The sequence below is a fragment of the Leptonotus elevatus genome, chromosome 4, assembly GCF_054856555.1.
Source record: "Leptonotus elevatus isolate MCC_2025b chromosome 4, RoL_Lele_1.0, whole genome shotgun sequence".
Lineage (NCBI taxonomy): Eukaryota > Metazoa > Chordata > Actinopteri > Syngnathiformes > Syngnathidae > Leptonotus > Leptonotus elevatus.
The window spans coordinates 21,470,726-21,497,101 of NC_141242.1; the positions used below are offsets into that span (position 1 = coordinate 21,470,726).

At 41.3% G+C, this 26,376-nt stretch overlaps 1 protein-coding gene across 2 annotated transcripts in view; it reads right to left on the reverse strand.

The window, feature by feature from the left end:
• necab2 (N-terminal EF-hand calcium binding protein 2) overlaps window positions 1-26,376 on the reverse strand; it is a 121,718-nt gene that overhangs the window by 74,020 nt on the left and 21,322 nt on the right. For both annotated transcript variants that reach the window (XR_015094637.1, XM_086074231.1), the window contains exons 3-5: window positions 7,368-7,476; window positions 4,995-5,020; window positions 299-396 (exon numbers count right to left, since the gene is read on the reverse strand). Coding sequence is in view for 1 of the 2 variants with exons in the window: in XM_086074231.1 (XP_085930357.1) it covers window positions 299-396; window positions 4,995-5,020; window positions 7,368-7,476 (233 nt within the window). In the remaining variant the exon portion in view is untranslated. The remainder of the gene's footprint in view (window positions 1-298; window positions 397-4,994; window positions 5,021-7,367; window positions 7,477-26,376) is intronic.

Consider the following 26,376-nt stretch of genomic DNA (forward strand, 5'->3'; position numbering starts at 1 on the left):
TAACAGGTAGTAAAGCGTTCAGTTTTTCATTTGTGCACTTATTATAACTATGGTGGTCATGTGACTGTTAAGAGCAATTATTATACAGTGGAATTTCAGAATTTCAATCAAACTCAGAAACAGCTGTTAGGGTGTTTTCCTTTGTGTTTGTGCGTGCATATATTGCGTTTTCACAGGGCTAAGCCACAGACAGAATAATAAAGAAGACAATAAAACTGAAATAAGTTATTAAACAAAACACACACACACACACACAAAACGGTTTAAGCATTTTGAAAGCATCAAACACTTGTATTACCTTTTTGGTGAAGTCCATGGCTTTGAGGATGGAAAGGTTGAGTGTCTCCAGTGAGGCCAGAACTCCCTCATAGTCCCCCATGTGTTTCGCAAAGTAGTCTGAATACACAAATATATGTGGACAAATTTATTAATACACTTGCATTAAAGACAACATTCCTGGACTGATGTAAGAAAAAGCCTGATTCATTCATTTTAAGGACATACACATTTTTTTAATTACTTTTGATAATCTTTGACATCTTCACATTTACTATAATAAACACACTAAAAACCAATCCATCAGTGAAAGTAAAGGTAAACCATGTAATTAAATATTATTTTTAGAAATATAATCTCTTTTTATTTATGCTACATTCCATACACATTGATAATTGAAAACAAGTCAAGAGGACATCTGCTTGTTTAATACAACAATGTTATTGCACAAACCTTGTCTGTAAAAGAAAAGAAAAAACTAATGATTGTGTAAACGTTTTTATCTTTTGCACCGTTCTTGCTTTATACACACATGTAATGTAATGTGGTTTTCTTGAGGGGACTTTGTAGCGTTCCAACAAACAAAATGATGCTTTTTTAGAACTTTACTGGCCACCCACGATTGATTACTGTCTACTGTAAACTACACCTACAGCAACGCATGCATCTCTTTTCAGCTGATTGCAGTCATTTGCTCAATTTACAAAATGTGCTTTCTTTAGAAGTTGTTTCAATTGCGGAATCTGAACAATGTCAACTGGTGAGTGAGTTTTAGGGCTTACAGTTTTGCTGTAAAGTGGAAATTGGCCAAAAGGAAAATATTCCTACAACTACCACTACTGCTGCTGCTACTACTACTACTCATTGTGACTAAACCTAACAACATGCTGTTATTAAAAAGATATTTTCAAGTAAAAATGTAATGCAATTTTTAATAACGCTCCAATGAAAAACACGGTGAAACTGAAAATAGTTTGCTCCACTTTTTCCTCCGTGTCAAGATCCAATTTAAGAAGCATACCACAATAACGATCGTTCAGTAAAAACTACTTTAAACACTGCCAGCTTGATACAGTTTGCTCTTAGTGTTTCTGGATGTGTAGATGTGATTCTGCTACTGATCAGTTCAGCTAGCAAGCGCAGTGGATCTAATCTAGTGGGATCCAGTGCCAGGAACCACACTAAAATCCTGAAAAATCCTGAAATTCTTGCTCTACCACCTATAGCTGTGTATGGAATGTAGCATAAATAAATAGAGATTATATTTCTAAAAATAATATATAATTACATGGTTTACCTTTACTTTCACTGATGGATTTGTTTTTAGTGTGTTTATTGTAGTAAATGTGAAGATGTCAAAGAGGCCCTCAAAGATTTTTCTGTATGTAGCAATCGGTGGAAAAGGTTTGGACACCATTTTTGGTCATGTGCGTGTGTGTGTGTTTTTTTGTTTTTGCTACATGGTCAGGCCCATGTTGCAGGATTTTACAAACTTGTGGGGCCATTTTGGAAGGCTCCACAACTTTACACTTCTTTTTGAGAGTTAAGACCTGGGGCCAATTTCTCCCATATTATACATGTCCTCTCCAATAGGACGCATGTCACCACAGGTCTCTTATGTGATTTTGTCACTTGGACTTAATAATAAGATTTAATAATAGGACACATACAAACCCTTAAGGACGCCATCGTGAAACTGGTACGGGCGGCAGGGAAGGTCTTCCAGCAGGCTATAATCTTTATGTCGCAAATCAACTTCCACGCAAACTTACCTTTGCATGTGACTTAAAGCCTCTGCGCCAGATCAATTTCATTATTGACGAACTTGGCGTGGGGATTCTGCGCCTCTGTGACGCCTTTTTTTGCACCACGCAGGACAAACTCCACTGGACGGAGCAAACGGGATTGTTACTTTGGAACCACTGGATGACTTTTTTTGGATTGAGGGATAGGGAGGAAGTGGGCACAGTTTATAGGTTTTAGGGGGGCACAGTTTTTAATTTGTCACTGGTGAAGGGGTTGGCGGGTGCACAAGTTAGTCTTTTGGGAAGGGGGGTGATGTCTGTACGCAATACACATTCTGCCGGACGCACGCATTTGGGACTTGAGGCGGACTTGGCCGCCTATCATCGGCGTTTGAAGATTATGAATATCCTGGCACTTGAGCGACCTGCACCTAGGACACATTTCACGCCTGCCTCTGACTGGGACCTGCAGGAGATTGGGTCCACCCCCTCCCCCTTCTTGAACTCTTCACAAGGGACCGTGAGGATGTCAAGAGGCTGCACCATTTTAAGGAACCGTCGAATGTCACTTCTGAAGAACATGAGGCGCTGCTGCTGTAACTCCGTGATGACCAGCCATTTCAATTCTTCTTTTTTACATTGGATATTGTCAACTTGTACACCAATATCGACACTGATCTTGGTATCCCCGCAGTGGAGGACTGCTTATGATGACACTCTGACCCGCGATGTCCATATAAGGAGATTTGGGAATTACTGCGCCTAAACCTGACTTGTAATGATTTTGTTTTTGATGGCCAGTGTTTTCTGCAAGTTAAAGGGACGGCGATGGGGAAGAGCTTCGCACCGGTTTACGCAAACATTTGCATGTCCGCGTGGGAAACGGTATCATTGGCAAAGTGCGATAATCTTCCCCTATAATATTTCCGATACATGGATGATGTTATGGGGCTCGGTTCGTGGATGTCCTGAATGGACATCACAAACTGATCTGGATCAGCAGGATTTACAGTTTTGTAAATGTAAGTGTTTTGAACCCAGAGGTATTCCCGCTCTATTTTGCACAAGGTGCTGAAGGACTACAAGGTTGCTGGTTCCAGGGCAAGGTCGGAAGAGGACAAAGTGGTCCCTACCTTAATCTCTTTTTACTCCACGAGCCATCGATGGGCGTATCGGGACATCAAGCGCAACTTCAGTGTGGCTTTGACTGTCACACAGTTACAGCGTGCTGTCCGGTTGTTGTCGGCTTTTAGGAGAGGGAGGAACCTTGCGTCTTGGTGATGGCTCGTCGCCCGGGTACGGGAACCCAAGTTTGGCGGGAACCAAGAAGACTGATTGAGAATCGGTCGACAGGGAGGGTCTTTACTATTACTCAACAAGTGAACGCCGCCAGCTTCAATTACATCTACAATATCCGGTGCAGGATGTGTGGAATGATGTATGTGGGTGAGACGGGCCAACTGCTGAAGACACGATGGTCGCAGCACGTCTACAACATCCGGACCCGGCGCTGGACGGAGACACATTTGGTGCAGCACTTCCTGCATAATGGAGTGGACTGCATGGACTTTCTGGGTTTGCAACATGACCCTGTCTGGTCGTCGCAACAACAACGCAGGATGGAACACCTTTGGATTCACCGACTTGCAACATGACCCTGCCTGGTCGTCGCAACAACAACGCAGGATGGAACACCTTTGGATTCACCGACTGGGCACACTCTTCCCTAATGGACAACACATGGCACTAAATGAGTGAAGAATGTGTGTTGGGGTGGGGATAGTATGTCTTCAGGACGTAATTCATCTGTTTACCGTTCTCCACCAATGGGGAACAGATTACAAAGACTCAGCCCGGACAGGTTGAGTGCAAGGGGTGAGTGCAGACACACGCGCTCCTTGTGGATTTTGTCTTGTAGATGGGTAATGTGGGAATGGGGTGAAATAAGGTTGTTTTTCTGCCTTAAGGGGTGGCTGCCTTGCCTTTTTCTTTCCTGGTGTTTGCCGTCTACGCCGTAGTGGGTCCGGTCCTCGACCACCGGCTTCAGTCTGTCTGGATTGAATGAGGGACTTCCTATGGCCTCCCCTAATGCAGGCCTAATTTAAATGCTCTCCGGGTATCCAATAAAATAGCGGTGGTGCCTGAGGGTGACTATTTAAGAACATTTGAGCTGTCTGCTTCTTTCTAATAAAAATGAGTGGGGTGTGGGTCTAAGAGGGCTGTTTAATAAAGAGAATTTTAAAACGTGTCTGTGTCCCTTTTCCTCCTCCAATTGCAATTGCAATTGCTATGAGCAGCCTGAATGTTATTCAGGCTGACCCATTGGGGCAAAGGGCTAAAGCGACGAGCAACGGCCAGTGCCTGTCCTTCGGTTCCCAATTCAATTGCAAGGTCTATGACCAGCAGGGGGAGTTGTCAAGAAAGCTTAAAAAAAAACTAACCTGCCCGTGCCATCGGAATACTGGTCTGGTAGCTCTAGGCTGAATGGGTACTTGAGAGTACCTTTGTGTGGTTGACGTTATTCTTATTTAACTGGATTCTTGTAAATATAATTTTCTAGTTTGTTAAATCAGATTTTTTTTGCGATATGGTAAAAAAAAAAAAAAAAAGGTAATGATGTTGTTAGTAGGGGACGGATTATTTACGTGTCTGGCTGAAGGTGAGTATCGTCAAGGGATTGGTAGGTAGGTATAGCAATTATGGAGTCGGAAGGTCAGTATTTTAGTGGTGTGGATAGTGATATTGCTGAGAGGTGTGTGTGTCCTTGTGGGGAAATTGTAGGGGACCCGACAAGTTCAGACCTCTTTTTGAGGAACAAAACTTGGTTTTAAAGTTTAGTGTTGGTTGGGGTTAGGGTTAGGCAATCAGTTGTGATGGTTAAGGTTAGGGTAAGGCGCAAGGAAATGCATTATGTCAATGAAATGTCACCACTAAGATACAAAGACAAACGTGTGTGAATGTAATTATACTTACCACAGAGTTCCTTAGTGTCAACATTACTTTCACATTGCAGGAGCAGCAGTGGAAAAGGTAAGAAGGAAACGGGGAAGGAAGGAAGGACAAGAGTAGGGTCAGAAAATGACAGACTTTTGCATGCACTATCAAATACAAACACACACACGTGGAAAGATTCAGGTCTGGTTCATTGTGTGTCTGCCAGAGCAGGAAAATAAGTGATTAACAGGGATGAGGCATAGATGGAGAGATAAAAAAGAGAAGAATTAAAGCACAGCCGAAGACTGGGAAATTGTAACTGATGAGGAGATGGAAAGAAAGACACCATCTGCTCAGTGCCTGAATGATTGTTCAGTAAACAATACAAATGCCATGAAACGCTCCAAAAATAAAATGACTTGTTCATTGCTATTTTTACAGAGGATGAAGCCACTTGGAGAAGTAAATATCATAAATAAAAATATATAGTGTGCCCCACTAAATTTGATCTAAGCCTAGAGTGCCTGTGAAGCATCAAGTCTGCATCACATTTACACCAGGTCATACTTGAATCATCCAAGATTTTTAACATCAAACATAAAGAGTTGTATTTGGCCCCATTCATTTTGGGACTTGTTTGTATGATTACAAAAAAAAAACACAAAACAAACACGATACTACACACTATAAACTAACTACTATCAATTTCGTGTGGAAGAGGAATAATGGAGAGGTGATTGCAAATGACTCTTTTTGCCATTTGAGTCATAATGAAAACACAATGACTGTCATCAAATTCAAATGGTAAAATTCTGTCAATCAATTTTGGAAGACTTTCCTCATATCAACCAGATTAACAAAAAAATAAATCTATATCTTGCATCATAATTTTGTCTTTTGAGTTCTGATAAAACGGTTCTGCCTACCCCAGAACAAATATGGTACATTCCTGTTATGTCATTATTGCAGTAATTATTGCATTGTTGTTTTTGTCATTTGGTTGAATTACAATAACATATTTGGCAATATCTTAATGACCATTAGAAATAATCAATACTGCACATCTGTTCCCTAACTCCCTCTATTTAAAATGGTAGAGATGGAAAGAAAGAAAGATGTAGACAGATGGATAAAGTCTGAGGGGCGGGAAGCTGTTCCGTACGCTCATCCCTCTTCATCAAACCACTCACTCCATCCATCAACTTCTTGCTGTCTCAGGAAATGCTTGCAATGCCAGTTTAGGTTTTACTTGTGCAAATCAATATCTTGCTTTTACATGGGAATGCTGAGACCTGATGGGTGGTTGTCAAGCGCACTTAAGTTAAATGAATAGAATCTTTCCCATTGACACCCACCACCCACAAAGTAGTGGATGCGTAATACACCTGCTGCAAGCGGGCAGATGTGTTCATGGCAATATCATCAGTCTCCATCACCATTTGCATCACACTGACAATAATAAATAGTGTGTAGTTGTGATTGCTACTGTTGCACATTGTATTTAATTATACATACAAACAACAATAGCGTTAAGGTTTTGGCCGGCCTGGCTTTATTTATACATTTTCAAAGATGTGACTGCTGTGGAAATGATCAAGGACAATGCTGATTACTCAAAATACAGACTTCTCTTGATTGTAAAATAGATTAGCTCAACATATTATGTCCATACACTGATTTAATGAGAGCCAATCAAGGAGGTCTTCAAAGAGCAACTGCAATTAAACGAATGATGACTGGTTTATGTATAATAGTGGGAAAAGCAGAGGAAAAATTAAAACAAATCGCTGTCTGTCTATTTTATTTTAGCGAGTGTAATGGGAAGGAGCTTGCCAAAACAAAAGGAAGATTATTTGCAAACATTCATAGAAACAGATGCTAATTAGAAAAAAAATCATAATCATAGTCATAGTAAGCCCTCACACTACAGGTAAGAACCAATTTGAATGCTCCAAATCATGCTCAGGTAGGCCAACCTCCACCTGCCACCAGAAAAATCCCATGTATGCAGTTTGATTAATAAATGAGACCTAAAACTCATTGTAAAAACGGAAAGCTTTAAATAAGCTACAATGCCAGGAAAGCTGCACTTCAATTCCATTTTATTTTCATTCTGCCGACTTTAAGACCCTTTGGCCACATTAAGATCATGCATGTTAGCATATCGTCGCTATGTGAAAAACACGTAAGTCCATTTTTTAAAAATTATTTAACACCCTAATAATGTAAAAAGAAAAAAATTATGTTTTTCACATAGCAGCGGCGATATGTGTTGTATCACAATGCGATAAAGTACTTAAAAAACGGTAGCAAAGTATAAATGAAGGTCAAATGGGTATTTGCAACAGAAGGTAGCTTGGCTTCAAAATAGTATGGAGCGAGTGGATAAAGTGTGATTGTATTTGTGCTCACCTGGTGTTATCTGAGTCGATGGTATGAAACAACTTCTCCAGCTCTTCCTCGTTGAGCGTACCATCAGAGAAGAAAGCCTGGAACTCATCCAGAGAGAGTTTACCATCATCTGAAGGAGACACAAACACACACACATGCATTGATGTGAGAAGGCCACAGTATCAGTGACATATTTAGTTTTCTTTTTCAATAATCTTTGTTTCATCTTTTGTTTTGTTTTTCTACAGACTGCAGCAGTGGTTGACTAATCAGGAAAATTGACGTCTTGCTCAATTAAATTGTGATGATCTATGACTTTTTTAATGTCACTCATGCGGCAGACAATAGGACTTATGAGAATGGTTGTATATGCTTATCATGAGATAAAATTACATTGTAGTTTATCAGAACTGAGAGGCAGGGCTGGTATTCATCAGTCCATTTTTTTTCAATCAGATAAATTGTGTAATTAGTTTTTGTGGGTCTACAGAATTGGAAAACCCCAATTGTTGAGACTGACTTTTTTTTTTTGGAAGAGCACATAAATGTTCTTCTCAGCAAAACGGATCCTCTTACTTGCACATTCACATGAATCATTTGGAGCAGGAGGCATTCTCATGATGGGCTACATTAAATATTGACAGAATCTGCTACCAGGCACCTGGGTCACTGGAGCGTTTCTCAAGTTTGTATGTCGTCTGTGTGCTTGTGTGAGAACCTACTCCTACTCCTTCAACTACTCCTCCCACAGGACAAAGGTAGGGGTGATGGGACAAAAGTTGCTAGATTTGTTGCTCATGCCTCCCTTTTTAAAGTAATTAAAATAAATAGTTGGGAAAACATGCAGTCTATAAAATTCATTTTTGTGTTTGCTCTGGCTGAATATTTTGACGCAAGATTTTTTTGTTCTTACTTGACTTGAGCTAGGTCGTTGTGTCGCTGTGACCTGCCCTGGCTAGGCGTCTTCCTATCTATCTGCGCTCTGGCACATTTTTCTGGTTGAAACCAGTTAAGACCATCAGATTACACATTTTCACATGGGCTGAGCCGTCCCCCGTGTGGGTGGGCGGCCAAGACAGTATAAAAGTGGAAACCATTTTGAACAGATTAGACCTTCTTCCGCATCTGTCATTCTTTCTCATCCACCTGAGAAATAAAAGAGTGCCGGATCGTTCACCCCTTTTTTTCTCATCCACTTTATCCTTTCCACACCAACTCAGGCTAGTGCTGTCACAACTAAGGTAAAGCCTGCTCAAGAGGCTAAACGTCAACCAGAACAATCCAGTTGCAATCGATTCAATGCTCTAAAACTGAAATGACCTGGATGAATGGGAATACTCACAAGGCATACTACCTAATACCTACCAAATACTCATACAAATACACAGCACGGCTGCTGTCGTCAATCCCTTTTCAAGCTGCTGTGAAATCAATCCAGAATTGCTTTCAGTCAAGTACAAACCAGCCAAACTCCTGCTGCCTGTCTGAGTCAGTACCTCGGCAGGAACACAATGTCGATTATGTTTCAAAACCTCGAGGCCCTTTGGAAAGCACTTGAAAAGCTCACAAAACACTATTGGATTTGTGCTCGTTTTATGAAGCGCAATGTTAGCAAAAGTTTTGTGTGTGTGTGTGCTGCTGTGTAACTTGGATGATGTTTACTGGCTTTTACAATATTATTCAAGCTTGTTGACTTTGATTCACTGTAGCAAAGATTAATGGTTTAGTGGGACACACCAATATTTTTGCATTGCTCAACAATATGCAGCATGACGACAAAATTGTGTCCCAATAAATGTTTTTTCCTCCCACACCTAATTAGGGATGGGAATCGAAAACCCAGTGTTCCCAGTGTTTCAATTCCTTGGCATAGTTTGATGACATCAACACGCATGCAACATTACTAGCGCAGCATAGCTCACTGGTAGAGTAGTTGTCTCTCATCCGTGAAGTTGTGGGTTTGATCCTCACCCCTGGTTATCATGTCGAAGTGTCCTTAAGCAAGACACTGAACTCCGATTTGCACCGAGCGGACCTGGCAGCGCCTTGCATGGCAGCAGTCGACCACTGGTGTGTGAATGTGTGTCGGAATGGGTGAATGTGAGGCAGCGTAAAGCGCTTTGGGCACCATATGGTGTAGTTAAAGCGCTATATAAAAAAAAGTCCATTTACTATTTTAGAGGCGTCGGGCAACTAACATTGCGCCTAACGCTCCAAAGTTTTACAAGAAAAGATAACAGCAGGGCATCTTGCAACACTTGCTTTATGCTCTCAAACCGTTTTCTTGTCGCAGAGAAATTTTGAACATGTTCAAAATTTGATGTGGGATTTGGGCTAAACGGGCACGGGTTTGCGAGGGTAATGCCGCGAGTGTTTTTTCATCAGGGTTCATTCAAGGTTGCAAAATGTGCAAAGACGTTTAGAACGAGCTTTGACCAAAAAGCATGGGAGTCACACTGCTTGTGTCTCTTTTTACTAAAGCACTGAAGGCAAGGAGGAGGAGTTTTTAAGTGCTCAGTAAGTTTTTAAATATTAGTGGATAATCGATTATGGTGTAATTAGCACAAAATTATCTAGGTTGTATTTTGTAAAATTCTACAGAAGAATATTGATTTGTTTGTAGTATGTTTATTTTCAAAAGTTTTTTTTTTTTCTGGGGACCCCATGGCAGTCCTCGAATGTGGACCACTTAAGACCGCACTGTTAGATTTTGTAAGGTCATGTTACGTTTAAACATGTATCTTACGATACAATTAAGAAAAAAAACTTAGTGGTTGCTGATCTACCTGTTTATGCTCCTTTTTTCCCCAAAAATTAATCATTAAGAGCATGGATAAAGAATCAAATGGTTGAGCAGATTTGAAAATGGAATCGGGATCGGCAAAAATCTTATCAATTTCCATCCCTAGTCATGATTAAAGTATATAAAAGGGGCATCCCAGCTCACAGGGCTGAGCTTTAACGTTCGCCAGCTCGCCAATGGGGACAAACAATCGAGACGGGCAAACTCAGTTTATGGTTCCATTCTCGACCTGAAAGTGATCGCGTGTGGATGAGTGCACACAGACACATGACAGTATGCGCTACAAAAACATTCTCATTTGGCGACTGAATCGAAAGAAGACTGCACAGACAAGATTTTCTCATCATGGTTTTGCGAAGAGTCTTGGGAGACCTCTTCCATACTTTGGCTTCTTTTTGAGGGAGTCCCTGCTTATTTCAGCAAGATGATGCCAAGCCACGTTTTGCACGGGTTAAAACAGCATGGCTTTATCGTAAAAGAGCGGGAGTACTGAGTTGGTCTGCCAGCAGTCCAGATCTGTCTCCCATTAAAAATGTGTGGTGCATTATGAAGTGCAAAATATGACAACGGAGACCCCAGACTGTTGAACAATTGAAATTGTACACCAAGCAGGAACGGGAATTAATTCTACCTACAAAGCTTCAACAATGAGTGTCCTCAGTTGCCAAACACGTTTGAGTGTTGTTAAAAGGAAATGTGATGTAACGCAGTGGTATTGTTTTTGGGTGGGGGGGCAATAACATACATCAGCTTGAACATTAAATATCTTGTCTTTGTAGTGCATTCAATTGGATATAGGTTGAGAGAGATATCCCCAACTTAATTGGAATTGGGGTTTGTATATTGGACTTTTTCTATTTTAAGACAATCCTGGCTTCGCTAAATTTGGCAAGTTGTGTCTCAACCCTCCTCACCGCTCAGTGCTTCGTCTGCAAAAGGCTCCCTCATGTCGCCATATTATCCAGGATGTCGACTGTCAGAAATGTGGAAACAGAGGAACAAGGATGAAGGCTCTAAGCCATACTTTACATCCGATATGTAAGTAATATTGTTTTATTGATCAGAAAGCTGCTGTGGACATATGTTACAGTAGCTGTAATAATGACGACAACGAGGGAAGAACATCTCCTTCCTCAAACCATCTTGCTCCACTTGCTCCTTGACAAACTCCCTGGTGGGAGGAGCTAACGGTACATGAGTAAACAGAGGACGACTGAATGGCTTGAAAATGAAATGTCTTTCTACCACTATCAGACAAGAATGTCTTGTATTTTTAATTATAATTATGTTTCATCATCACTAACAAAAACATTTTGGACATCATTCATTCCTGATGATCGTCATGATCATTTCTTGAAGCATTCATAAAATGCACATCTGCTTTTTCTTGTTTCATTGCCATCCATTAAGAGCCTTTCTCTGCATGGTGTACCGCAACAAGGGAGAGGGTTTTCCTGGATTCACTGCTCATACGACTGATTCTCTCACCACATGATGCAGAGCTAGATATTAAATATTCATTTCCCTGCCCTCAAAGTGTGCTTGTCCTTGAGTGTGCTTGACTGGATGCAGCAGGTTGAGCTGTGGGGCCATTGCAGCACAGTCGAAAACCACAGGGACTCAAAAGTGCTGCTTTCAAAGTGGGCTTCCTTCCTTATTCCTCATTCTACTGGTTTCTGGGTGCAGGATAAGGATTTTAAAAAGGAGGTCAACCTTAAATATTTTTTAACAATAACATGCTATATGTGGCCTCACTAGTCTAGACATGACATTCTGATTAATATTACATTCGTGGAACATGAATTATGAAGCAAAATCCAGCCGTTCATATCCATCTCAGGGGGCGGCCTTTTGCCACTTGCTGTCGACGGAAGATGACATCACAGTTGCTCAGGGCTTAGGCAACAACCAATCACAGCTCACCTGTTTTCTGAAGCTAAGCTGTGATTAGTTGTTACTTGAGATCTGAGCAACTGTAATGTCATATTCACTTGGCAGCAAGTGGCAAAATGGCCGCCTTGTAATATTGATAAAAACTGTTAGAATTTGCAGCTCTGCTCATATTCCAATAATGCAATACTAAGGGTGGGAATCTTTGAATGTCTCACGGTTCGATTCAATTCCGATTTTTGGGTCTGCGATTCGATTGATAATCGATTTTTGATTAAGAAAGATTTTTGATTTAAAATGATTTGTTTGACAATGATTTTTGCTTCAATCCATAGATGTGCAAGGAATTGTAATGATCTACTCCAGTCTGACTCACTTTATCACTCAAAAGAATGGCTCCACGCAGAAAAAAAACAACCTTTTATTGGAATAACTTGATCGTGACTTTTTCCTTCTACTCTCTAATGTGGCTACAACTTAACAGTGTATTAGACCATGTGGAACCACACTGCCCCTCAGTGGCCAAACCGAGTAACACATGAACAGCGCTCCAAATAAAGGCACACACAGACAAAGGCAAGACAGTATCAAATAAATTAAATAAAATCGATTCTGAATCGTACTAAATGAGAATCGCGATTCTTATGAGAATCTATTTTTTTGGCACACCCCTACGCAATACAGTATTAACCAGAATACCATATTTAGACTCGTGGGGCTGCAAGAATTGTTTGGGAGGTTGACTTCCCCTTTAAAGGTCCTCTAATTACAACAAGGAGGTTGTCCTTTAGCACGTTTGCTAGTCAGTGTTAGGCAGCACCAGCATGACAAGTTGTGAGTGACGTTAGTAGGGCTTTGAAGCTACTGTATGCTTGATGAGTAAGTATTAGGAGGCGGTGTCTTCTGGAGAGGCAGGGCAGTGTGAAAGAGTTAAGGGTGAACACTCGAGAGTAGAGTGCATGTCTGTGCGGGGATGTGTGGGTGTGTTGGGTTATCTTAAAAATGTCTTTTTTTTTCTTCCAAAGCAAATAGTTGTGGCATGAATAATGCCTTTGATATTTGATAAGTACAAAAAAAAAAGATCGCAATTTAATAGAAGAAAATGATGACCACCAAATAACAGATTCCTCAGGTCAGCTTTAAGTCTCTGCCTGAACCTCTCTCAATTAGCAAAATTTGTCATTTCTTCAAAGTGTGCCGTCAGCTGCTCCATGTCGTTATCACTCAGGAATGGCATTCAGTCTGCGATTGCGCTCACTCGTCTTAGTGTTGACAATACGCCACTGCCCTCTGTCATAACAGCAGCATCCAAACTTTGCCATAAATCAGGAAACTGCCAACTCCAAACAGCAGGATATCAGAATGCCAATTATATGTGCATTCAACATCCTTGACAGAAATGATGGACATGGACATGTATATAATTTTCCACTTATTCCAGGAATCCATCATAGCCTATACCCAGCCGCAAGTGTTCTTTCTGGACAAGCAGGCTCACCCTTTCCTGAACAACTCTTTGACAATATTTGGTCAATTATGTTTCGAGACCATCTGATGAATTCCATAATTCTGAATTCCGGAGGAAAATGTCTACTGCCAAGCAACGCAATCCACACGCGGCGCATCAAATACAAAATAAATCTATAAAAATGATGAAAAAAGTCAGCTGGTCGTGATCCCTTTTTTCACCAATTTGATATGATATAATATCAATGCTCGGCTGTAAGGGTGTTTCGAATCGATTCTATATGCGGCTGAATCCATTTTTAAACATCAATTTTTTATGGGAATATTCAACAAAACGTCTTACTTAGGGTTAGGATTCACACATTAAGCATGGAAGAATGTTATATTAATGGAACATTAAGCCTTCACATTTTATTTCAGTGCTGTTCAAACATGAAACAGACTGCAACCTGTTTGTTAAATGCAGCCTGAATTTTCAGATAAATAAATACATTTTCATACAAATCCTACAGTGTACATGCACAAGTTTACTGATTAGTATTTTCGGAATTTGAGTAAAAAAAAAAAAATCGCAATAATCAATTTATAGATTCGTAGCTGGATTAATTGGTATCAAATCAATCGAATCGGGACCTATGAATCGTGATATGAATCGGATCGCCAAGTACTAGGCAATTCACACCTCTACTCGGCTGTCATCGTAAAGCAGGGACACATATGCAGCCGTTGGGCAGTAGGTGAGCATATATGGGCCAAGTGTACCCTCCGTCCGCATGTCAGCACAAATCAAATGAGACGACATGGCAGTCACTACGTCAGCGGCTGTGAAAGGACTGAAAATGCTAAATATAATGTGTCACCTTCAAGAGGCGCTACTAAGTACAGCCTACTGATCGCGAAAGACAAGCGATGTTTAAGTCTCTGGGAGAATAAGATACGCGTACTATGAGATTTGTAAGGAAACACCCACATCTCAAGGTCGCTCCACCCAGAGTGCGTTTATCCAAAACGGCACATGAGAGAAAATGCCCCCTCAATGAATAGATTTCTAACACGATTCATACGGTTTCATATATCTTCACACATGACTGCGATGCTCAGAATCTGCCTGAGCCCTGATCAAATTAAACAGAATCACGTTAGGCCAGCTGCACTAATATTAAGACATGGTCTGAGCAGGCGTAATATTAGACCGACATCCTGCCACCAAATTGTCATTCTGCCAGGCATTTCTTCAAGGACATACCCGAGCTACGTCGCAACACCTAGCATGGTGCTTATCTGCTAAAGTGGCAAACAGGCACACCGAGTCTTGAGCCCGCATGATAATGAGGATACGACAACATTTTCGAATGAAGTGCGAAGCAGACCCTTTTGTGAATTATAGTAAAACTATTAACTCATTCTCTTCCATGAATACATAAAAAAAAAGATTATTAAAAATGAGGGGCAAGAGGCGATTAAAATGTTTAATTGTAATTAATCGTATGACTTCACCAGTTAACTCACGATTAATCACAAATTTTACATCTATTCTAAATGTACAATAAAAAAAATTCTAGGTTTTCATACTCTTAACAAAAGTGGGAAAAAAATGTAACTAGAACATTTTGTTGACATTTATAGCCGTCAATGGCAGTGACTGAAAAAAACAAAAAACAAAACAATTATAAAAAATTCGGGGCGTCAGGCGATTAAAGTTTTTAATCATAATTAATCGCATGACTTCACTAGTTAAATTTCATATCTGTTCTAAATGTACAATAAAAAAAAGTCTGAGTTTTCATACTCTTGTTAACAAAAGTGGGAAGAAATGTTAAACTAATAGAAATAGTTAAAATCTGAAGAAAAATTACTTATTGATAAAAAATTTAGCCAAGCGTACTCTGCCCCTTATAACAGTAGACAAAGGGGAGTCTGTATACTCATACATAAGAATTTACTCTTTACTCTAAATAATACAATAACAGACCCAGAGGGCCGATACATTATTATTCAGGTGACTATATTTAATAAAATATATACATTCGGTAATTTATATGCCCCTAATAATGATGATCCGGCTTTTTTCCATGAATTTTTCTCTAAACTGTTTGAATTAGCAGCGAACTCTACTATTATTATTGGAGGAGACTTTAACACAACCTTAAATCCATTAATGGATCGTTCTAATAAAACAACATGTATAAGGCGATCACAATCCACAAAAGTAATAGGGGAATATATGGATGACTTTGGCCTCGTCGACAGCTGGAGACTTAAAAACCCAAATAAGAAGGAATTTACCTTCTTTTCCGCTGTGCACCGGTCCTTTTCAAGAATTGATTTTTTTCTTACAAATAATTCTATTGCTGATAAAACCGTTACAAAAATACATCCTATTATTATTAGCGACCATGCACCAGTCTCCCTTTCCCTACAAGTTGATTATACCTTTAAACCACCACCTACATGGCGTTTTAACATCTCACTACTAAACGACGCAGAATTTGACAAAATTATAAGAAAAGAATGGGCGGACTTTTTGGAAATAAATGACTCTCCAGACCTATCTCCAGCTCTTCTCTGGGAAACCGGGAAAGCAGTAATTAGAGGTAAAATTATATCATATTCATCTTATAAAAAGAAACAGGATCAAAAATTAGAAAAAGACTTGGAAGATAAAATTAAACAACTGACGGATGAGTACGCAATAAACCCAAATAACCAAATATGGACTGACTTACAAAATACAAAAATACAGTTAGACGATATGTTAACTAAAAAGACAGAGTTTATAATACAACAATTGAGATACAACAACTTTGAATATAATAACAAATCAGGTAAATTTCTTGCAAACCAACTTCAACGTAATCGGGAAAAATCGCTTATAACGGCTATTAAAGGTACAACTGGTGAATGTACACAATCACCAGAAGAAATTAATCAAATTTTTTATAATTATTATCACAACTTATACTCAGAAACTAATAAACCTAACCCAGAGCATATTGAGGCATTCCTCAGTAGCTTAAGTATACCTCAGGTAACTACTGAATATAAAGATATGTTAGATGCACCACTTACTATAAACGAGTTGTACAGTGCTCTAGATAGTATGCCAAATGGCAAAGCACCCGGCCCGGATGGTTATCCGGCTATATTTCTAAAGCACTTCTGGTCAATGCTTGCTCCACTATTCTTAAGAGTAGTAACAGAAATTAAAACTAATGGTCACATACGCCCACACATGAATACAGCAGCAATTAAACTTTTATTAAAGCCAGAAAAAGACCCCACCCTTCCATCAAGTTACCGTCCGATTTCACTAATTAACACTGATATTAAAATTATCACTAAGGCTTTTACATCTAGATTAGAAACAGTAATCCCGACAATCATTCATAGCGACCAAACAGGCTTTATTAAAGAGCGTCACTCTACTAATAATATTAGAAGGCTCTTTAACCTTATTAGTATGTCACAGCGGCATGATAAAAAGGCAGTTATTATATCATTGGATGCAGAAAAAGCTTTTGATAAAGTTAACTGGTCCTTCCTCTTTGCTGTTTTAAATAAATTTGGCTTTGGGAAGTCATTTATTCACTGGGTGTCAGTATTATATGATTCTCCTAAAGCTACTGTTACTACTAATGGGATTATATCTAAGAGTTTTACTCTACAGAGAGGCACAAGACAGGGATGCCCACTGTCGCCTTTATTATTTGCAATATTTATTGAACCGCTTGCATTAGCCATACGCCAGGAAAGAATGATTCAAGGAATTCACTCTGGGGTAACAGAACATAAAATTAATCTATATGCCGATGATATTTTACTTTATTTAGAAAATACTGCTATTTCATTAGGGGAAGTATTTAACTTAATAACTAAATTCTCACAGTTATCAGACTATTCTATTAACTGGACAAAATCAACACTTCTACCTATTACAGAAAATTCATGGAACCCTGCAAGCCAGGACCCATACTACTCATTTCCTATAGGTAATTTAAAATACTTAGGCATAAAAATCTCACCTAAATTAACTGATTTAGTTCATTTAAATTTCACTCCACTTCTGGATAGCATTTATAGTGACTTGGAGCGCTGGAATAATCTTCCTATTTCTCTAATAGGACGAATAGCCACTATTAAAATGAAAGTTTTACCCAAAATAAACTATTTTTTCTCAATGATTCCATTTAAACCTACGGCTAACTGGTTCCAGTTGTTGGACTCAGCCGTTACAAAATTTTACTGGAAAAAAAAAAAAGCAAAGATTAGTCTATCTACTCTTCAGAAAAATAAATCCAAAGGAGGTCTAGAGGCACCAAATTTTATGCACTATTATATAGCCAACCAGCTACAATATATTATTTTATGGGCACAACCCAATAGAGATACTAACTGTTGGCTGGAACTAGAACAGAAGGATTGTAATAACCTCAGACTCCTAGATTTACTCTTTATTACAACATCGATTAAGCGCCATAACTGCTTTAAAAATCCAATGATTTCCGCCACCCTGACTGCCTGGTGGAAGGCACTAGAAATGACAAAAGCCAAAGTGGAGCCCAGCGGGCTTTCTCCCCTATGGCATAACCCCGACTTTCAAATTAACAACCAATCGTTTTATTTGAATGTGTGGGAGCAGAAAGGAATTACACATCTCCACCATCTCTTCTCAGATAATATGTTTATATCATATACATCCTTGCTCCAAAAATATAAAATAAAAAACGGAAACTTTTTACATTATTTGCAAGTTAAAAGTATGATAAAGAAACAAATTCCAACACTCCAGGGTACGCTCCAACCGCCTGTTTTAGCTAAAGATATTACCAAGTTTTCTCCGACAACAACAAAAAAACTCTCAAAAATATATAAGTTACTTTCATATACTGATAAAACGTCTTTACCCATCTCAAAATGGGAAACAGACTTGTCTATAGCTCCGGAATCTGTCTTTTGGATTCAAGTTTGTGAAAATGTTTTTAAAATGACAAAACACACAAATTTACAACTTATCCAATATAAAATTATTCACAGAACATACATTACTCAATATATGATGAAGAAAATGGGACTCTCAGACTCCGACATTTGTCTCCAGTGTTTACAAAACACTACAGACACTTATTTTCATGCTTTATGGTTATGTACTCCGGTTATGTGTTTCTGGACTAAAGTCTTAGAAAAACTTTCCGCTGTCTTGGACTGTAGGATACCGTTCTCTCCAAACTTGTGTTTGCTAGGTGACTTAACAACAATTGACTTACCACATAAACAATTTCAATCTATACTTGTAGCCCTTACTATCGCAAAAAAAACAATTCTTGTTAACTGGAAAAATAAACAAACTTTGAATATCGACCAATGGTCTAACCTCCTCATAAATCATATTTTAATGGAAAAAATATCTGCCTCAAATAAAAACCAAATGTCAAAATTTAAAGAAACATGGTCTACGTATATAGAATTTTTTAACCTAAACTTGGATTTTAATTCTGCCTGTTAGCGAGAGCCACAGCAGCGTTATAACTGGCATTGATGTTTCTGTATTAGGCAATTTGTAACTAATGGTTGTGTTTCCATAGTCAGGAACCCGGCTGCTGCCAGCGGGATCGAGCGGATTCACCTCCGATGGGCACCAGGGGTTGATATTCGGATTCACGGCATGCCAGTGGGTTAATTCTGTGGGTGCTGTCCCCCCTGGCGGGGAGTGGGCGGGTCTGCCCCTCTGTTGGCTGCTGGGTGGCGGCTGCGTCTTGGCCGTTCCCTGGGTCTCTTGGGGGGTGCTGCGTTGCGGGGCTTTCCCTGGTGTCGGGGGCGGCGCCGTTCCGGCGCGGTCCGTCGCTCTGGGCCCGGCGACGCGGTTCGGGGCCTGTGGGCCGCCGGGGTGCCCGGTGGTTCCCTCTCCCCTCCCCCTTCCTCCCCCTTGCTGCCTCTCCCTCCTCGCCTCTCCCCGCCCGTCCTCCGCCTCCCTGTCCCCTCTCCCTCGTCGCCCTTCCTCCTCCTCTCCCCCTCTCCTTGCGTCCCTGCCGCTGCCCCCTGCCCTTCTTGTCGTCCCCTTCCCTCCTCCCTTCCCCTTCCCCGGTACGCCTTCCTTCCCCTCCCCTGGGCCGGGGGCTCCATCCATGGCCCGGGTCTCGGTGCTATGGGGGCCGGCGGGGGTGGCTGGGGTTTGGTGTCGTGCCCGCCCCGCTCCGGTGGGCGTCCTGACACCTCGGGCGGGACCCAGTATCCGGGGGGCGAGCCCTATCGCCCCGCCGGACGGGTCCCATATGCCCGCCGGGGTCCTGGTGGGGTGGGTGGGGGCTTGGTGGGCCGGTGCGCCTCCTGCCCCCGCCCGGTTGGGGGGGGCCCCGCTGGTCACACCTCTTAACTCACTACACTAGGTTTGCACAATACACTTTTATAGACATATAGGGCACATAACACACTTTGGGGGGTGGGGTAGGGTGGAAACACCGTCTTCACCCTACAACTCCCCTCCAATTTTAATACACCACACAACTTGTGGGTGGGGGGGGGGGCTTGTGGGGGTGCCATCGGTTGGGGGCCGCAGTATAGAGCAGTGCTGCGGTCCCCTGTCCGTGTCGCCACCCGCCCCCCCCCCCCCCGCCCTATCTATTTTTTTTTAATGCACCACATACACTCAGCAACATGCTTGGGTGGCGGGTGGATCGGAGCGTGGGAATATCATTTCCATCGGCTCCGGTTCACCTGCTCCTAATTTTAATGCACCACACACACACACTTGTATATACACTGGGTGGGGTCACATTCACGGTTTAGGGGTAGAGTTCGCCAGTCCGCGAGCTGGCGGACTCAGTAACAGGGGTTAATTTTCACAAAGAACGCTGGGGTGACGACCGGGGCCTTCCCCCGCTGGGCCTGGGGTTCGGGGGTGTCGGCCGCCCTCCGGTGCCCCCATCTCCCCCTTCTGCCCCCGGTGTTCCGTCCTTCCACACGGCGGGGGGTGGGGTGGGCGCGGCTGCCCTCTCCGCTCCGCTGCCCGGCCCCTCTTCGGCGCCGGTGCCTGGGTGCGGGTGGTCCCCGGGGGCTGGGGGTCGGGGGTTGGGGGGCTGCCGGTTGGTCGGGGTGGGGTCGGGGGGGGGGGCGGCTTTGTTGGGGGGGGGCGGTGGTGGGGGTTGCGGGGTGGGGGGGTGCTGGGGGTGGGGGGTGTCTGGGGGATTGGGGGCATGGGGGCGGCTGGGGCTGGGTTGGGGTGGGTGGCGGGGGTGGATGGGGGGCGGGGGGTTGTGGGGGGGGGCGGGGGTTGGGGGCCGGTGGGGTGCCTGGTGGGCCTGCAGTGCCCCGTCCTGCTGCGTTGGGCCGGGGGCGCGGGCCGGGTTGGGGCGGGGGGCGCTCCTGCTCCTGGGTTTGCTCTCCGGCCGGTGGCCCTGGTGGGGCCCGGGGGTCGTCCTTTGGCGCTGCCGCGGCCTGGGGGGCCCTGAGGTGTTGCGCTTGCTCTGTTCCGGCGGGGGTCGACGGCTCCCCTCTTTGGTGGAGATTTTCATGCATGCCAGATCCACCACACCAGCATCTACCGAAACTCAGACACAATCTGTTTCCTCCTCAGGTTATTGAATCGGTGGAGGCTGGTGTCTCGGATCTCACGCGGCTTCGTCTGTCCTTCCTTCCTTTTCTCGGTCTCTCCGTTGGTCTCTTGAGGCCTCCCTGATTTTATGTTTTTTGGATTTGTTGGGGTCTGGATGTTTCTTGGGCTGGGGAGGAGTTCTGGTGGGGGGTGTCTGGTCGGTGCTGGATTTCACCTTCCTTGGTTTTCTTCGGTCCCCTCGGGTCTCCTGGTGTTCGATTTAGGTGAACGGTATGAGATTTTTTTTTTTTCTAATAGGTTTTCTGGTGAGCTAACAAACACACGCACGCACGCACGCACGCACGCACACACACATACTCACCCACACACACAAAAAAAAAAAAAATGTATGTATGTATGTATGTATATATGTATATATGTATGTATATATATATATATATATATATATTTAAAAAAAAAAAATAAAATAAAAAAAAAAAAAGAGCAATGATGATGACATTTCCGAATGAACAATACTGAGCTCTATAAAAAAAAGAAAAAAAAAAAAAAAAAAAAAAGAAATAGTTAAAATTAATTTTTGACGTTTATAGCCGTCAATGGCAGTGAATGAGTTAAGATGAAATCATACCACCAATGTAGCAGGCGTGGCTAACATTTTTTTTTTTTACACTAAACATTAGGGAAGAGCTAATTGAAGTGAAGCTACATTCAAATTTTGCTAAAAGTTTCAAAATTGCCTCTTTAAATGATTAAATTGTAATCATTGTTAAACTGTCTTGATAAAAGCCATTGATTTAATAACATTCTTTGTTATATAGTACTTAAAGTTTGCTTCCACAGCTGACTAAGAAAGTGTAACTCCAGGAAGTCAATAAACAATTTTGTTGTTGTTGGGGTTTTTTTTGGGGGGGGGGGGGGGGGGTTCTCTGCACCTCTCTTACTGTCCTGTGTCTCAAAATGTCTTCTCCTGATCTTTAGGAGAAACCTTAAGGAGGCTAGCATTCAGATGGGGTGTTTAAGTGCACAGAATGATCATTTGTATCATTCACACATGTTGATAATGTTTGGCATAACCTCTCCTGAACAGAATGGATGCTTGTTTCAGACGTAACACTTTTCTCCACTCTTCTGTTCCACCTGGGCTCAGCTATTTATTCAGACTTGATGGCCATCACTATTTCTAACCTGGCTCTCTCCTGGCACAGCAGTGAAGCAGCACTGAGAGCCAAGGCACCGGTGTTTAATTCAGCAGTGACCCAATTTACTGTTAGTAGCCACCAAGCCCAGTTAAACCTACTTAGGAATTCACCAGTAAAACAGCAGCAGCAGAGCAGCAGGCATGTTCACGCATTAAAGACAGAGAACCCATTTACTGTATTAGCACTTCCACATTTCAAACAGCAAACGGATCGAAAGTATCTCTAATCACTGTTCGTTTGGGGTCACTCACAGACACTGTTGTTCTTCATTCGATATATGCAAATCAAAATTTGCTTACTGGGTAATTGTTTTGATTACTTTAAGACATTTTTGGGGGGTTGTCAAGACGTTCACCAGCAATCTTATTTGTGTATTTGTAACTGAATGGAACAAACATACAGTTTTAGTCATTGTTGGAAATCTTTAAGACTGTTGTCATTTTTGGTAACCTAAAAAGAACATTAGGACACTGACAAGCTTAGCTATTTTCACTCTTTGAGGTCTAAAAGCAATTAAGTGATCCAATACACGACTGATTCATACAAACAATATTATATCTAGCAATCAGTTAACATAATTTAGAAGCTTTTTATTCCCCACCTCATACTGTGATTGTTAGCCATTCAGTAATCAGAAGCTTTTGTGTCAGTGATGTGATTGTGGCTCTGCCTGTCATTTAAAACCAAATACATCTCCCACAGCTCTAAAAACGAATAGCGTGAAGACAATCATACTAGTACAAAACTACAATTTCGTTGTTTTTTTTTTAAAAAAGGCACATTGCAAGAATTACAACTTGAAATGCTGTTTTTGGTGGTGGGAGTGTGACTTGCGCTGGAAAATGGCATGTTCACACGACAGTTTGACATCAATTAGAGGAGAACCAGACTGCTGCTATGTTGGATCCCTTGGTCTAATTGCTTGTGGGTGGATACTTTTACTAATGCCACATTTTTTTGTTTCCAAATGCTGCAAAATATGCGGCAATTGTTTGTCAGACGTGTTGTGGGTTGACTATGAAATACAGTGGAACCTCTAGAAAAAAGAAGCCTGCATCGGTAGGTAGCCTCAATGTTATTTGTATACTAGCTTTCTGAAATTGTGCGTATTCCTCTCCATTGTTGCTGTTGTTGTTTGAGTGTGTGTGTGTGTAGTTCAAAATGAAAAGAAAAAGGGACATCATAAAGACAATGAAATTAAAATAAACATTAAATTAAATAACATACACTTCGCTGTTGTTTTGGTGGAAGGGCTTGACTCGACTTTGAGTGTGTCCACTGACGCATATATTGTGGTGTTTCAGCACATTAAAATTGCTGTTTGCCGCAGTAGATACTAGAAGACGTTCAAACCAGAAAGACACATCTTACATTTGACTAAAATGTGTTTTCCTTTATGCTAAAGTAAAGTATACTGAGTGTATTTCCCCTTCGAAAGTTGTCTTGCGCTTGCCTTGACTCTCCATGACTGCCGTTACCTGCCCACAATGCCTCTTTTTCGTTTGTATGGCACCCGCATTCCATTGTAAACAGGAAGTAGTACAGTACACAGCAGCCAGCCAACAATTAATTTATCAGGTAACGGACAAACTCACCATATCGTAACGGTAATAGGGTAGGTATCAATTCTAATTTCCTCAATCGATTTGATTTCGATTCACAAGAGTCCGGTTACATTCGATTTTGATTTATTTATTTTTTGATTCGATTTCACTTTAATTCAATCCGATATTGATTAATTATGAATCATCAATTCTTCTTAAAACATAACTTAACAACTTTTATTTTGCTGATAAACTATATAAACTGGTGTCTACAAATGCTGTCTACATGTCCTGGTCATTATTTTTACATTTTAGTACATGTTTGTTTAAAGCTTGAATTTGGGGCAAAAACCGTGTGTTTGGCGCCATCTTAAGGTTTAACACTGGGATAAACACAATTTGGCTGTTTGTCCTCTCATTACACGAGACAATATGTACTTGTCATTTGCATGACGTAGTCGCCCCCGCCACCCACCGGCTAATTACCGTACACGCCTCCTTAAACGGCTTCTTAGTGAGTTGCTGCTGTTAATCACAGCCAGACCACGCCCAACCCTCTCCCCATTCGCAATCCAACGGTCCTCCAGGCAAAACCACTTTTGAGCGCCGATTTCAAATCTTAGTGCGAGGTGAAAGGAATATCGTTTCTATATTGATTCTTTTATTTTTCTTAGTAACAGTAACTGAGTTAATGTATTAATAAAAAGTAATCTGTTAGAGTTTTAGTTATTGTCAAAAGTAACTACATTACAGTAACGTGTTACTAGTAACGCATTACTGCCCAACACTGGTCTCCGCAGCTAGCTACGGTACCAATAGCATGCAGGCTAGCACATCCAGCATTCCGTATGTTTGCCGGTTTTACAACACCAGCGTGTGCAATAATCTACCCAGATTCTACCACTGAACAATGCGAGATTCTGCTTAAAGTAATTAATTTGAAACTTAAAAGAACAACTTTTCCATAGTTAGAAAAATGCGGCAGCAATGCGTCTTTATTATAATAATATGCTTTTAAATAACTGAATGTTGGGATTTGCAAAATATTTTGGATACTGTATGATGGAGATAAAGCGCTATAGGCTATAAGTTTTCTCTATATACTCTTTAGGGCAAATATTTAAAAAAAAGGATTTTACGCGAAATATTTTAATTTTTTCCCTTGGCAATACGTCGCATTAAGTTACGAATCAAACTGAAACTTGTTTGCTGATGTCGGCACAATTAGCGAATCAGGATTTTAGGACCGTGTCCTGCCCCTAAAAGCCCTATATATACATTAAATAAATAAAAACTCAGGTGGGATGTTCTTGGGAGGTATATTTTTTCCTCAGGATTATTTCCAAATTTGGAATTTTACGACTTCAGGGGCATTCCACAACAAAGTTTCCACTGTCATACCTCAATAAACACAAGGTATTCTAAATTGCTAATTTGTGGTCTGAATGTTGCCAACAGAAGTTGATTCCTGTGCGTCTAGAGGGGAAATGTAATTAATTCTCCTCCGCTATCTTTCACTAGGAAATGGACTAATCCATGATGTGGAATAATGCCAGCATTTTAGTTATCCAAGCTGCGTCAGGGCTTTGAAGATCTGCTTGATGAAAGGGGGAAGTGTCTTCTGGAGAGACGCGGCAGTGTGAAAGAGCGAAGGGTGAAAACTCAAGATGAGGGGGAGGGTGGTCGGGGTGGAGGAAGAGAGAGAGAGTGAGAGAGAGAGAGAGAGAGAGAGAAAGAGAGAGAGAGAGAGAGAGAGAGAGAGAGAGAGAGAGAGAGAGAGAGATGGTATGTCTTCTGAGTTTTTTTCAGTGTCAATCTAAAGGAATACTGTATCGTTATCCTTGTGTCCCGCATCCTTTACAAATCAACACAATTTCTTGATAACAATTCTTGTCGTAGAGACCTCGAGATCTGTACTTTTTTTTTTTTAAGTTTATTTTAGTCTTGTTCCCAAATGTCTTCTGTCTTCCCCTCATGCTGTTTAAGCTTTAGATTTGGGGCTCTGCATGATGGGTTGTCATAGCAACAGGAAGAGTGGGGAACTGACCCTGCTTTCAGAATGAGGGCACCACCATATTTCTCCTGCTGTACCAGTAAAACACATGCACACGTGCGTGCACGCACACAGACACGTACATTCACAATAGTTGTATTACTCCATTTTCTTGTCTTACTTAATTCCACCAACTCTAAATCCAATTTAAACCTCCCTTATCTCTGCCTCCGCCTTATTATCAGATTATCAGCTGTCTTGTCGCACACATTGTTTGTGTGCGTGTGTTCAGATGATAAATGAGGAACAAAACCTAATGTCACTGATCTGTCAGCTTCTTTCTTTCCTCCGAATCAATCACCGCATCCCGCAAGGAACACACGTCAGAAAGAAATAATTTTTTATCTCACTCAGCACCTGCTCTAGCTTTATTTTAAATGAACTAAGAGGATTGTTTCGCTGCTCCATACCAAGAGTGAAAGACTGCTGTTAGGTATCAAGACACCAAATTGCACTACAGGGAGCAATCTTGTTTGAACTTCAAAGCTTAAACGCAATCTTGTCTTACAAGTTCATGATAGTTTT